The following is a 15809-nucleotide window of genomic DNA, read 5'->3' as shown; positions in this document are numbered from 1 at the left end:
TAAGCTTCTTCCGGTTCCCTAGACAAAAAATCAATGCAATTTCTCCATAGGATTTTGGAAAATAGCTCGAAATAAGGTCTGTGGTTGAGACACATTGAACCTGTTAAGCCCTGAGCCTGTTTTTCAGGTCTCAGGCTCGAAAATGACATGCCCAGAACAAATGACCATATCTTCCCTTCTAAAAGGGTTACATTAATAATCTTTATTCTCAAAGCAAAGTTACATCTGTGAGTTGGATGTAGAAGTGTCAGAATCAATATAGCTGTTTTTATTTTAAAGAAAATTCAGATTGAACATAGTAAAAAACTGTAAATTATAGTGTCCATCCAAAAAAAAAACATTACAGATAGTGAAAACTACCCTTGAATGATGGGATAGTAGACTAAAAGCTTTAGGAATCCAAACTATAACATAATAAGTACCCTGTATCAAGATTGATGCAAAACAAGTGACATTTGACCTTTTTAGAGAGGTTTAGCAAAAATAAACCACCTCTGGGGTCATTTGGGTGCATTTTCCATATCTCTGGAACCCATTGGTCGATTTTGATGGTTGACACCTCTTTTTAACCGTTAGAGCCAATAGAATCGAGGGGAAGTTCCTAAAATCCATCTAAACATTACCCATTGCCCCGGAACCGGAAGCTGCGATACACTCTGGGAGCTATCATTTTGATCAACTTTTGATCAGAAAACAACAAAGGTAAGACATATTGCCGTGTTGGCTACCTAATGCTACGTGGTGTGATGTCTGTGTTAGCTTCTCATGTCGCGAGTTCTGATCGGTCAGTAATGATACTTATATTTCTGGAATCTGTGGAATCTCAGCTTGCTAATCGATATATTGTTTGTGCAGATATGATAAGTAATAAGGATATTTTACCGTGAGCTCTGTGCCAAACAAACAATCTGTGTGTTTAAAAAGCACTCTTCATCTTTCTGACATATTATACTTTGACTTTATTTCATTGATTGATTGAGTGATACATTTTATTTCGAACAAGTAAAATAAATAATTACAAAACAAAAAAAATGTTGCAGTGCATAGTCATGTAAGAGAAATCAAAACAAAAAAATGGCATTTACAACAACAGCATTAGCAACATAAACAGTCCCTCATCTAGTGTTCGAAAAGGAGTGAGAAGAAGTATCATTTATTTAATCTCACCCTCTTGTCCCTAAATGATTTATTTATAATCTATAATCTACAATAAATATCATTATTATTAATTATTATTGCTATTATTATTATTATTAATCTGTTCATGTCTGCTTTGACATATATACATATACACATATGTACATACACACATACATACACACACACACACACACACACACACACACACACACACACATACACATATATACATATATGCACATATACATAAACACCTACATACTCGCACATATACACATACACACATACACACATATACACATATACACATACACACATATACACATATACACATACACACATACACACATATACACATATACACATATACACATACACATAGTCAAACACCTTCTAATTTCATTATTTCAGATATACTGCATTACAACCTTTTTTCAAATCTTTTTTTTACATTTTACACAAATGGAATATTTATTTAAAAATTGTGTTTTTTTATCACAGAGCTGAGAAAATAATACTCGGGGGATGGGAGTTCCTGAACATGGAGAAACAGCTTCAGTTATTATGCTCCAAATATCTGGAACAAACTATCTGGAACAAACCAAAGTCAGAATCATACCTGCTCTATACAAAGTATTGTCCACAAATAAACCTTCAACTAAATATAGAAAAGGGAAATGGGAAACATGTGGAAGAAACATCATCAGCCAACTCACGGACATGGAGAGAATACTCATGGAAACATTTGATCAGATTTCACACCTAAGATTCAGAGTAAATACCTAAATACAAACCCTCTGTGCTGGAGAGAATGTGGAGAATCAGAGGCCAACCATGCACACATATTTTGGAAATGTCAAAAAATACAATGTTTAAGATTCAAACCAGCGAAAAGGAATAGTGACTGATTGAGAGGAACCGGTCTGACAAATGGTCAAATGAGACTCCCAAAACTATATTTGTAATATTATTTCTCTATTTGTATCTATAGCTGTATTGCGTTGTTTATTTTGTTTGGTTGTCATGCACGTGCACAGCTGTTGTTCTAACAGATATGAGGAGCTGTGAGCTATGTGTGCTAACAGCTAACAGCTGATGTTTTGGTTTTCTGGTTCAACGTCAGTGACGGCAGGCTGAGATCCTCACCGCTACCGCAGGTACACTGATCTGGGGCTGATGAACGCAGAGCGCTTCAACAAGGATCCTTCAGAACTGGCTAGAGAGAGAGCTCAGAAGGAGGCAGGCTGCCAACACAACTTTAAGCTCTACGACCAGGATACCCTGCCTCACTCAGGTGAGTCTGTAGACCCTGCCTCTCTCAGGTGAGTCTGTAGACCCTGTCTCTCTCAGGTGAGTCTGTAGACCCTGTCTCTCTCAGGTGAGTCTGTAGACCCTGTCTCTCTCAGGTGAGTCTGTAGACCCTGCCTCTCTCAGGTGAGTCTGTAGACCCTGTCTCTCTCAGGTGAGTCTGTAGACCCTGTCTCTCTCAGGTGAGTCTGTAGACCCTGCCTCTCTCTGAGGTGAGTCTGTAGACCCTGCCTCTCTCAGGTGAGTCTGTAGACCCTGTCTCTCTCAGGTCACTCTCAGTGCAGGTGTCTCTAGTTGAACCGTGAGAAATGAATAATGATTTCTAAATTGTATTCATTATCATCAGCAGTTAATGCTTTGATTAGTCTCTGTCTCCACCTGGTGGTGAGACTCTGCCACAGCAGCAGAAATACCTCATACCTCTGCAGGGGTTATGATACTTCTGTTTTTAAAAACTCACTATCTTAATTTACTCATTAAATTAAAAAAATATTTTATATTTAGAGAAGGAGGGAGTTGCAGTAGTCTAGGCGTGAGATGACGAGAGCCTGGACCAGAACCTGCGTGGCTTTCTGGGTCAGGAGGGGACGTATCCTCCTGATGTTGTAAAGAGTGTATCTGCAGCAGCGGGTTGTAGCAGCGATGTTTGCAGTGAAGGACAGTTTGTTATCTAGGGTCACACCCAGATTCCTTGCAGTCTGAGTCGGGGAAACAACAGAGGGGCCGATGTTGATTGTTAGGTCAAGAGTGGGACAATCTTTTCCCGGAAGGAAAAGCAGTTCAGTCTTGTCAAGGTTGATCTTGAGGTGGTGAGCAGACATCCACTGAGAGATGTCAGCTAGACAAGCAGAGACGCGTGCGACGACCTGGGTCTCTGAGCGGGGAAAGGACAGAATGAATTGAGTGTCGTCAGCGTAGCAGTGGTATGAAAAACCATGCGGGCCAATGACTGATCCGAGCGAGTTTGTGTACAAGGAGAAAAGGAGGGGACCAAGAACAGAGCCCTGAGGGACCCCTGTAGTTAATTGACAAGGGTCGAACTCGGACTCTCTCCAAGTTACCCTGTAGGTGCGGTCTTTGAGGTAGGAGGTGAGGAGGGAAAGTGCAGAACCTGAAACTCCAAGTTCTTGGAGAGTGTGAAGGAGGATCTGATGGTTCACCGTGTCGAATGCAGCAGACAGGTCCAACAGGATGATGACACTGCTTTAGCCGTGTGCAGTTCCTCAGAGACAGCAAGGAGAGCAGTTTCTGTGGAGTGACCTGCCTTGAAACCAGACTGGTGCGGATCCAGAAGGTTGTTCTGATGGAGATAACAGGAGAGTTGTTTAAAGACAGGAACGGGAGGAGAGAGACAGGTCTGTAGTTTATAACATCAGACGGGTTGAGAGTGGGTTTCTTTAGGAGAGGGTTTACTCTTGCCTCCTTGAGACTGTTTGGAAAGTGACCAGAAGTTAGAGAAGTGTTGATGAAATGGGTGAGAAACGGTAGAATATCAGGAGCGATAGTCTGAAGGAGGTTTGAGGGGATAGGGTCCAGAGGACAGGTGGTAGGACGGGCAGAGGTAATGAGGGTAAGAACCTCACTCGGAGAGAGAGGGGAAAAGGAGGTTAGTGAGTGGGTGAACGGTGGGTCAGGTGACCCAGAGGTGAGTAAAGGTGAGTCAGGTGACCCAGCGGTGAGTAAAGGTGAGTCAGGTGACCCAGCGGTGAGTAAAGGTGAGTCAGGTGACCCAGAGGTGAGTAAAGGTAGGTCTGGTGACCCAGCGGTGAGTAAAGGTGGGTCTGGTGACCCAGAGGTGAGTAATGGTGAGTCAGAAAAAGAAGAGCGAATATCATCAACCTTTTTTTCAAAGTAGTAAACAAAGTCGCTTGACAGAAGGGAGGAGGGGGAAGGGGCTTTGGGGGGTTCTACGAGGGTGGAAAAGATGGAAAATAGTTTTTTGGGATTGGAATAGGAAGAATGGATCTTATCTTGAAAGAAAGTGCTTTTTGCCTGAGAGATGGAAGCAGAGAAAGAGGAGAGGAGAGCCTGATAGGTTAGGAGGTCGTCATGGTGTTTGGATTTCCACCGTTTCCGCTCTGCTGCCCTAAGGATGGTTCTGTTAGCACGCAGTGCATCATTTAGCCAGGGAGCAGGAGGGGACTGACGAGGCCGCCGAGATGTGAGAGGACAGAGAGAGTCCAGAGAGGATGAAAGACTAGAGAGGAGAGTTTCTGCAGCAGAGTTTGGAGGCAGGAGTTGGAACGAGTCAGAGGAAGGGAGGGCTGAGAGCACCGATAAGGCACAGGTAGAGGGGGAGAGGGAACGAAGGTTACGGCGGACAGGTGCAGGATGAGAAGAGATTAGTTTGTTATGTTTGGAAAGGGGTAGAGAGAATGAAATGAAAAAGTGATCGGAGGTGTGAAGTGGGTTTACAGAGAGGTTAGAAGTAGTGCAGTTCCTTGAGAATATGAGATCAAGGACATTGCCAGCTTTATGAGTTGGTGGGGATGGAGACAGTGAGAAAGCAAAGGCGGTTAAAAGAGATGTTAGTTCAGATATCTTCCCTGTCTGGAGGTTGAAGTCTCAGAGAAGTACAGCGGGAGGGCCAGTTTCAGGGATGTGTGAGAGGAGATTATCTAATTCCTCCGGGAAGTCCCCCAAGGCGCCTGGTGGATGGTAGAGAACAACAATGGTTAATTGTATAGGATGGGTTACAGTAACGGCATGGAATTAAAAGGTGGCAGGAGTGAAGTTGAGTAGGGGTGTTTCAGTCTTTAGTCTGAGTCTGTGTTTCAGTCTTTAGTCTGACTCTGTGTTTCAGTCTTTAGTCTGAGTCTGTGTTTCAGTCTTTAGTCTGAGTCTGTGTTTCAGTCTTTAGTCTGAGTCTGTGTTTCAGTCTTTAGTCTGTCTCTGTGTTTCAGTCTTTAGTCTGACTCTGTGTTTCAGTCTTTAGTCTGTCTCTGTGTTTCAGTCTTTAGTCTGTGTTTCAGTCTTTAGTCTGTCTCTGTGTTTCAGTCTTTAGTCTGTCTCTGTGTTTCAGTCTTTAGTCTGTCTCTGTGTTTCAGTCTTTAGTCTGTCTCTGTGTTTCAGTCTTTAGTCTGACTCTGTGTTTCAGTCTTTAGTCTGACTCTGTGTTTCAGTCTTTAGTCTGTCTCTGTGTTTCAGTCTTTAGTCTGAGTCTGTGTTTCAGTCTTTAGTCTGAGTCTGTGTTTCAGTCTTTAGTCTGAGTCTGTGTTTCAGTCTTTAGTCTGAGTCTGTGTTTCAGTCTTTAGTCTGTCTCTGTGTTTCAGTCTTTAGTCTGTGTTTCAGTCTTTAGTCTGTCTCTGTGTTTCAGTCTTTAGTCTGACTCTGTGTTTCAGTCTTTAGTCTGTCTCTGTGTTTCAGTCTTTAGTCTGTGTTTCAGTCTTTAGTCTGTCTCTGTGTTTCAGTCTTTAGTCTGTCTCTGTGTTTCAGTCTTTAGTCTGTCTCTGTGTTTCAGTCTTTAGTCTGACTCTGTGTTTCAGTCTTTAGTCTGTCTCTGTGTTTCAGTCTTTAGTCTGTCTCTGTGTTTCAGTCTTTAGTCTGACTCTGTGTTTCAGTCTTCTCTCACTCTTCTCTCACTCTTCTCTCACTCTTCTCTCACTCTTCTCTCTGGGTGATTTTACCCTGGATTGTCTCCCTAGCAACAGATGACGCTGCAGGTCAGCTGACGTCTCTGGTTTTTAGAGCCCCTCTCAGAGTTTGTGAAGTAAGATGAGGATCATATGGCTTCTTTCCTCAGCGTCTGCACAGCAGGTACCCTCCACAACTCTCATTCATATTACTGTATTTACTGTAACTGAGACAAACTGAGACAAACTGAGACAAACTGAGACTCACTGAGACAAACTGAGACAAAACTGAGATCAACTGAGACAAACTGAGACTCACTGAAGACAAGCTGAGACAAACTGAGACAAACTGAGACTCACTGAGACAAACTAGACAAACTGAGACAAACTGAGACTCACTGAGACTAAGCTGAGACAACTGAGACAAAGCTGAGACCACTGAGACAAGCTGAGACAAACTTTGAGACCAAAGCTGAGACAAACTGAGACAAGCTGAGACAAACTGAGACTCACTGAGACAAGCTGAGACAAACTGAGACTCACTGAGACAAGCTGAGACAAACTGAGACAAACTGAGACTCACTGAGACAAACTGAGACAAGCTGAGACAAACTGAGACTCACTGAGACAAGCTGAGATAAACTGAGACAAACTGAGACTCACTGAGACAAGCTGAGACAAACTGAGACAAGCTGAGACAAACTGAGACTCACTGAGACAAGCTGAGACAAACTGAGACAAGCTGAGACAAACTGAGACTCACTGAGACAAGCTGAGATAAACTGAGACAAGCTGAGACAAACTGAGACAAGCTGAGACAAACTGAGACAAGCTGAGACAAACTGAGACAAACTGAGACAAACTGAGACAAACTGAGACAAACTGAGACAAGCTGAGACTAGCTGAGACTCACTCTGACTCTCTTTCACTGCTTCAGATTGATATCTGCATTACATAACTGCTCGCTGTGAGTTTACCTCCTCTGAGCTGAAGGACATCGAGTACATCAGCTCATACTATTACAACAAGTTGGAGTTGCTCAGGTTCGACAGCAGTGTGGGGAAGTATCTGTGCTGATTGGCTACTGCGAGAACGCGTCACGAGAATGTGACGCTCGAGTTGAACAAATTGATTAAAGAGACTCTCTCGTACACACACACACACACACACACACACACACACACACACACACACACGCGCACACACACACACACACACACACACACACACACAGACTTTTGCATTTCAAAGTATTGCTTGTTCGTACAGTTGAATGTTTGAGCTTCACTGTGCACTGCTGAATGATTTATGTGCAGAGCTGGACCCTTGAAGGCTGTTTCTTCTGCTCTGAAATGGAATATATTTGTTACATATTAAAAGTGGGGTAGGTACTTTTGGAGAAACCAGCTCGAGATCGCTAGAATTTGAAAATCCACAACCGGAGAAAATCTGCCACTTCCTTACAGAGCCCCTCCTCCAACACACACGAACGCGCACATGACCAATGAGGGCACGAGATAAGTTTGTGCACAGATGGAAGGCTGACAGGCAGGTAGGCCATCCAGTTATTTTAGCCGGGCCGGCTCAGATGATTGGTCGTGCTTTTTACAGTACTACAGCTTCCACAGATGATATTTATTTATGGATTTCTTGTCAAAGCACTTCAGATATTCATTGCTATCGGGATGTTAAGAGCATTCCATGGAATATAACAACAAGTGTATCTCGAGCCGGTTTCTCAAACTTACCTACCCCACCTTTAATAGATTTTTTTATTTAAAGGTCCCTTGTCATGGCCATTTCTACTGATCATAGTTCCATTGTTGAGGTATACTAAAATAAATGTATATTGTGCAATGTTCCAAACTCACATTGGTTTCTCATACAGCATCTCTGTATAGTATGTGTATTCACTCTCTGTCCTACACACCTTGTTGGAGCTCCTGCCCCCCCCCCTCCCTGTGAGCCCAGTGTGCTCTGATTGGTCAGCTCGGCCACTCTGTTCTGATTAGTCAACCACCAGAGAGGCTCCGCTCATGTCTAACAGTGCTTTTTTCGGCTCTGAGCGGAACATCAGTTTTACAATGGCGTCGGTACAGCCGTATATGTTATACGCTAACTGACCGAACTGTACCTACAACTGTTGTTATTTAGGTGCACTTGTGGAAACTGCGCCATGATGCCTACCGAAGTGGAAAACGTTTGTTGCAAAGACATTAGAAAGGTGGCCTAGCTGACAGTTACAACATGATGTAGCCAGCTAGCTGCAAACACCAACAGTAGCACACAACATTATACAGTATGCCAAGATATACACCATACATACCCCACACCCTGCAGAACCTCCATAACATGTACAGATTCGATTATAGACCTTTGAGGCGTAGAACAGAAGAAGAGTAAGTTATTCTTACCTGTAATAAACTACTACTGTATCATGGTTTGCTATATATGATGATATGTTATAGGAGCAAATAATTCAGGGAAGAAAGGCTACTAAGTATTTCAATCAAACTTTATTTTTAGAAATGTACAAAATGAACATGTGTAAATATACATATATATATACACTGTATATCATCCATTCCTCCCCTTATAGGCGTTTTCGGCATCTTGCCTATCGCAGCTTTGTAAGCGGCTGCCGGGGCTTTTTAGGACGAGGCATCAGAGTGGTCATCCCGTCATGTGTTGTCCGCCGGATACACCAGGAGTTTCCTGATCTGGCTGGACGAAATCAAATGCAAATCACAAAATATTAGAGAAACTTAGTTGTTTTAGGTTCGTTAGCTTGCCAGCTAGATTAATATGCTAACCTACGTTTGCTAGTTGTTCAGTGTAACATGCCAACCTACTATGAACAACAGCTAATGGTTCATATTAGGCTAGCAAGAACATGTTTACAATTGCAATCTTATACGGTAGTCTGCTACGTTCGGTCAATCATTGTAGCTGGCATAAAAACAATGTTTTCCCTAGCATGTCTAGCTCTTGGTAGCCTTCTTGTTTAGCTCGGTAGCATACATGCTAGGAACGCCAACTATAATGTAATTAAGTTTCGCGACTGACCGTACGGTAAATCACCCGGAGTATACTGTCTATGAGTATTTTGTGTGTGAATGCAGACATTCTCCTGCTATGAGATACATGTAAGGCCATCTGCTGGCATTGGAGTTGATATATGGAAACACTAGCAACTTAGTTAGCCCAGTTAGCATTGTGTCAATGGCTTAGCAGCCCCAACAACGTTTACCCATTTAAACAGTCGTGGTAGATACCTTGTTTGTTTTAAACATCATAAATACACAAACAACAATGCGTACTTACAGGTTGTGTACCCGAATCTCCCGCTGGTCCAAACAAAGTAGGAACAGCATCGTCCTTCAGTGTCCTACGCTGTGCATATCCGGCATGAATCGCTGCAATGTTTGCGAAGCTTTGGTCCGTGAAATGCCGCGCACACAGTACAATACCGGCTCGAACATCTGAAGGAACAGTGCACAAGAAATGTCAACCACTGACTTCGTCGTGGTTCTGCCCTCGGTAAGGCATACATTGAAGATTTCCCCTCACAAGACAGGAAACAGACCCTCGTTGGCATGACTGGACACAGTTTTGAACTGAACCTGAGCTTCCAACAGTATATGTTCGGCTGGCAGAGGGTGTGGCCATAGCTCTGGGCGTGGCTACTGGGTATCCCTACGTCACGATGCCCAGGAAGAAAACATTGGAAAATGAGAAATCTCCAACGAGGCGTTTTGGGGAGGTATTTTCTGTGTTAGAGTTTTACTCGCTACAGGGTGTACTTTGAGGGTTTGTGACTCTGCAGACCGTTTACATGCAGAACAACCTTCATAACACAAGGGGACGGGTAATAACCGGAAAAGCATGACATGGGAGCTTTCATTTCGGATTTCTGAATGGGAGAAGTTGTAGATAGAAAAGATAGAAAACACAAATTATTCAAAGTAGAGTATTTAAATGTATATACGGTAATACTAATGTTTGACATTCAAAGTCTCTGCATTTGAGTGTGAATCTCTGCATTTGAGTGTGAATCTCTGCATTTGAGTGTGAATCTCAGGATTTTTTAGACTCCCCCGACGCCACTAGATTCACACATACATCTTTTTAAGAGGCAAGTGTCTTCGGCCAATCAGATGTCAAAAGTCAAAAAAGTCTGAATTCTGACTTCTTTCTCAGAATAAAAAAAGAAAAAACACATGTGGCTTTGATCCTCTTCCGTATAAATCTCATAATGCACTTAGAATTATTTATTTTTAATAAAAAATATAGAAATGTTTGCTTCATTTGTCAGAATTTTGACTTTTCCCCCAAAAATCCTACCCTGTTTTTTTTACATGTGATTCTTCCAGGTGACGTTCAGATGTAGAAACTTATAAAACATCATGTGGGCGACATATGTAATAAATATAAAGAATAAATACACAATGTGTACTTGCGCCCTCTCTTAGAATATCTCAGATCTCAGAGGCTGGCGCAAAATGATATCTGAGTTGGTTCCCCTGGATAATATACTAATGTTCTAGCGTATTTGCCTTGCATCTGCTATGTGATTACTGAGTTTGTAACATAGAAACTCTCCGTCTCTTCCCATGTATTGAATGTTTCAGTGAAGCACTGTGAACCTCCGGTGGATCCGACCATCGGCAGCTTCTCTCCGGTCAAAGACACGTATGAATACAGAGAGGTGATCCAGTTCTCCTGTCCTGAACCTTTCACCCTGAACGGATCGAAGTCTCTGTCCTGCTCAGAGACCGGGGTCTTTCAGCCGGCCGCCCCGAAGTGTGTCCGTAAGTCCTTTTAGAATCTTCAATACACCCAAACCCTTTTAATTTGTTATTTTATTAGACGTTTTCTTTTCTTTTCTTATGTTTATAAAAAAACGTTTCATCCCATTTTATTTAATCGTATCTTTCTTAATTTGACTTCCTTTGTTCATTTTTTAAATCTTAATTTTTTTTGACATTTTACTTTAACATCTTAAGTTTTTATTAATATCTTTATTTGATCCTTTTATTGGATGTCTGCACCCTCTTACTCTCGGCGTGCGCCATCAAACCAAAACGCAGGTTTTCCCCGTAAAATGTAAAAGTGATTCCAGAAAACAATATTCCTGCTCGTCAGAAACTGAATAGAGTGGCGAAGTCCCTCCCACTTACTTCCGCCCCATGGGACCTTATTTCGGAAAAATTATGCATTGAAGTCAATGGGGAGAGAAAACTTATCTTTCGATCCCGTTTGAATTGTGCCATGAATTACACATATGATGTTTGTCAATCTTAAAAAATCATTTCCATGTCAAAAAAGTCACAGTTTGTCGTAAAACTGTTGAAATATAAGACTATGAAAAACACGTAACTAGAAAGACTACAAATCCCAGAGTCGCGTAAGTGATGTCACAATTGTTTACCTCCACCATTCAGATACCTAAGATCAGCGCAATATAGATATAATCTATCTATATGGCGCTGGCTAAGATAAGATAACTTTAACAAGATGCCTGTGTGCTTAGTACCAGGTTGTTATTATACCAGCAATGGGTCTTGCTCATTCTTTCGCTTCCCGTCTGATGAAAGAGGAGTGTGTGGATCAAGTTAGCTACCTAGCTAGTAGCTAGCACGTTAGTTAGCATTACAGCCTTGTCATTTTTATTAGCCTTAACATGAAGTAACATTAAGTAACCCAAAATGTTAAACAGTAAGAGTAGTAGTCATATTTCGTGAACCCTTTGAATAGTACTGTCACCGGTGTGATCATTCTATAATACACCATTTAATTCCGGGGGAGAAATGCTAACGCTAACGTTAGCATCGGCGATCTTCTCTACTTCATGCTATCTGCACAAATGGTTGACATTAAACATTAAAACGACCAGGCAGTTCAGAGAGAATCAAAGGAAGGCAGGCTTTGCATGACATTCTTCAGGACGTGTTTCATTGTGGTGATTGTGAGGGTAGTCAATCGTTTGTTGACATGACAGTAGTGACGGCCATCTTGGTGACGTGTGTTGTTGACCAGAGATGTAGTTCATTGAGCGTTTCACACAAACAAATGTGTTACTTCACAGTTTTACGACACTTTTTTTTTTTTTGACTTGCAAAATTATCTTTTAAATTGACAAACATCATATGTGTAATTCGTGGCACAATTCAAACGGGATCGAAAGATAATCTTTCTCTCTCCATTGACTTCAATACATAACTTTTCCCAAATAAGGTCCCATGGGGCTCCACCGGAAGGGGAGGGACTTCGCCACTCTATAATGACTCCAGAAATATGAGCATCAAACAGAGCGACGGCAGAGACAGCTTGGTTTTACGGAGAATAATTATGGGATGGATGTCCGGTGGGTCTGACACTGAAACTGAGATTTCTGTCTCTTTTCCTTTTCTCTGTAGAGGAAGTAAAGAAACCTCTGGATTTATTTGTTGTTTGAGGAGCAAAATATGACTCGGCAGCTTTAAGACGTGAAGACACTTTTATTCACTTCACTCTAATGCTGTATTTTCACTGGAAAGTGGGCGGGACTTAATTATGATGTCAGTACCCTCATACTATATCTTTCTAGAAAAAACCCTGATATTATTTTATAATGTTTCTCCTTCTTTTATTCATTCAACATGTTCCCATTGCATCTCAGCTCTGACTCTAATTTAATCTAAATCAGTTGTTTTTGGACATTTTTCTGAATTTGCTTCCTGTGTATTCTGTTGTTCTTGCAGAGGTTGAATGTAAGGAGCCAGTTGTTGGGTTCGGTCATTGGGAGTCGGGGTCGCGGGGCCCCTACACTCACAAGGCTACCGTCACGTTCAAGTGCAACGAGGGGTACAGGATGACAAATTCTGCCACCATAATCTGTGGGATCAACAGCCAGTGGGAGCCTGAACTCCCAAAATGTGAAGGTAAGTCTCAAAGAAAACCCTATTTAGATAAACCTGGGGAGTTTCAATTAGGGCTGCACTATAGAGCGGTGCAGGGAGGACGTGTTTACCCTGAAGTAAGCTGCTGGTTCCCTCCACAAAAAGCAACGGGATTTCTCCAGAGGATTTTGGAAAATAGCTGGAAATAAGGTCTGTGGAAAACGAACCTGTTGGATAAATGCACGTTTTGTTCAGCCGGATAATCTCCACATGTCTTCCCTACTTTTATAATGTTCTAATCATAACTCTAATGTCCAGAAGCTAAATGCTAACGTTATGCTATAAAGGAACTACAGCCGAGTCCATCAGCACGACTTCAACGTCACGCCAACTTCAGATCCATATTCAGACACACAGATTCTAAATGTTACGAGTTGAAGCGTTTGTTTGAACACTTTGCAGGAGACAGGGACTTGCTTTCAAGCAGAACAGGGCTAACTAACTTAGAGGAGTGTTCACGTGTTCGGCGCGATGACGTACAACGTCCTCCACGACTTCTGTAGTCCTATTCAGCCACTTGGTAACAACCATCGTTTTTCAGACACGTCAACTCTTCAGAAATCACCAGTGGGGTCACTGCTGATGGATTTAATGTCCTAGAACAAAACGTGATCCGTCTCTTCAATGTGTCTCAACCACAGACCTTATTTACAGATATTTTCAAAAATCCTATGGAGAGATCCCATTGGCTCTGAGACCAGGGAACAGGAAGTGGTGAAATGCTGACTCACTTCCTGGTTTTAGAACTCATTCCTGCACCACTCTATTAAGTTGAAATGTATTCTAAATGTGAACGTAAGTCTCAAAGAAAATACCCAGAGATATTAAACTGGGGAGTTTCAATTAGGGCTGTGCAATTAAGGGGAAATGAGTCAACACTACAATATGGTAACACATCTGAGTGAAGTGTTGTGGATCTGCAGAGATTAGAGTCCAGATGCCAGTTTATTGAACCTAGAAGTGTTGAGTACTGGTTTGCAGCTCATAGAAACTGCCGGATGCTAACCTGCATATGTTGGGCAATTTGCACAATTAGCCTAAATTGCGTTAATTAGCATCATGCAGACAATAGTTCAATCAAATCAAATCAAATCAAGTTTTATTTATATAGCACATTTTTAAAACGATTTTTGGTTCAGCCAAAGTGCTGTACATGTAATAATTACCTTACAGTAAGGACACTTTACAGCAAATATAACAGCACAGTTTATGCAGAATATCAGTATGAGAAAACGACACCCTCTGTCCTTAGACCCTCACATCGTACAAGGAAACACTTCCGGAGAAAAAACCCACAGTTTAAAGGGAACATGTGAGAAACCTCAGGGAGAGCAACAGAGGAGGGATCCCTCTCCCAGGACGGACAGAAGTGCAATAGGTGCCGTGTGTAAGAGATAATACATTTTACAGCGTTGGTAGACCGAATGTTTGGAAATGCATGTGTCTATAATAAGAAGATGAATCCACGAAGAAGTTAGAAATGGCTGGGCAGATTTGGACAGTTCTGGAGGGTTTTGGGGGTTAGTGAAGATGCTGAGTCCATTTCAGGATCAAACATGTCAGTTTTAACCAGAAAGTGGACACATCTGTACTCTCTGTGGACACATCTGTACTCTCTGTGGACACATCTGTACTCTCTGTGGACACATCTGTACTCTCTGTGGACACATCTGTACTCTCTGTGGACACATCTGTACTCTCTGTGGACACATCTGTACTCTCTGTGGACACATCTGTACTCTCTGTGGACTAATGTTGACTCTGTTACGATTATTGGATATAGAGAGCACAGGATGAACATTATTACCTCTACTCTGGACCATTTGTTTTCAAATAAATAAGCAATAAGCAGGCAGTGTGGCGGCCTGTCTGATGTGCAGGGGCAGATCGTTCCACAGTGTGGCAGCCGCTACAGAGAAGCAACGGCCCCCTCTGAGCTTTGACTTGGTTCTGGGCACATTCAGGAGCAGTTGATCCGCTGACCTGAGAGGGCGGGTGGGCGTGTAGGGGTGGAGCAGCTCAGAAAGATATGGTGGGGTCATGCCATTTAGGGATTTAAAAGTAAATAAAAGGATTTTGAAATGAATCCTAATATGTATTGGCAGCCAGTGGAGCGAAGCCAACATGGGGGAAATGTGGTCATATTTCCGTGTGCCAGTTAAAAGCCTTGCTGCTGCATTTTGCACCCGCTGCAGACGAGCGAGGGAGGACCCACCGACCCCCATGTAGAGAGAGTTACAGTAATCCAGCCGAGTGGTGACAAAGGCGTGGATTACTGTCTCAAACTGCTGTCTGGAGAGAAAAGGTTTCACTTTGGCTAGCTGCCTCAGGCTAGCTGCCTCAGGCTAGCTGCCTCAGGTGAGAAAAGCTTGTTTTTACCACCGATTTAATCTGACTCTCAAGTTTTAGTTCACGGTCCATTTTAATGCCAAGGTTCGTAATGGTGGGCTTGGTGTACTGAGCCAGGGAACCCAGGTCTACAGAAGTGGTGCCACCAAAAACCATTACTTCTGTTTTTCCTTCATTCAGTTTTAAGAAGTTGCACGCCATCCAGGCCTTTATGTCCTCTAGACACTTTAGCAGTGGGCTGATGGAGTAACGCTCCTTCTTTTAACATTGTGGAGGAAGAGGGGCTGCGTGAGATGATTCGGATCGCATCCAATGTGTCGACTGCACATCACAGCGCATTATTTTGACCCACAGTGGGAACTTCAGTCTCATGCTTTGACTGTTATGAAGACAGCGGAGCGGCATTTCACCAACAACTGTAAACAGGCTTGTCTGTTTGAGCAACTGGCTCAGTGCAGAGAAGTACACAAGGTTGGGAGAGAGTGTAAGAGAGAGAGAG

At 42.6% G+C, this 15809-nt stretch overlaps 1 protein-coding gene across 1 annotated transcript in view; it reads left to right on the top strand.

The window, feature by feature from the left end:
- The window catches only part of LOC117470124 (membrane cofactor protein-like), a 40662-nt gene extending 25361 nt beyond the window's left edge, over positions 1 to 15301 (top strand). The window contains exons 7-9 of the mRNA XM_034114684.1: positions 10652 to 10831; positions 12764 to 12943; positions 15157 to 15301. Coding sequence (XP_033970575.1) covers positions 10652 to 10831; positions 12764 to 12943; positions 15157 to 15221 — 425 coding nt within the window. The 3' untranslated portion in view covers positions 15222 to 15301. The remainder of the gene's footprint in view (positions 1 to 10651; positions 10832 to 12763; positions 12944 to 15156) is intronic.
- The last annotated feature ends 508 nt before the right edge of the window (positions 15302 to 15809 follow it).

This window comes from Trematomus bernacchii, unplaced genomic scaffold, assembly GCF_902827165.1.
Source record: "Trematomus bernacchii unplaced genomic scaffold, fTreBer1.1, whole genome shotgun sequence".
Lineage (NCBI taxonomy): Eukaryota > Metazoa > Chordata > Actinopteri > Perciformes > Nototheniidae > Trematomus > Trematomus bernacchii.
The sequence above is the reverse complement of the archived record's forward strand: the minus strand, read 5'-3'. Positions and strand labels throughout refer to the sequence as shown.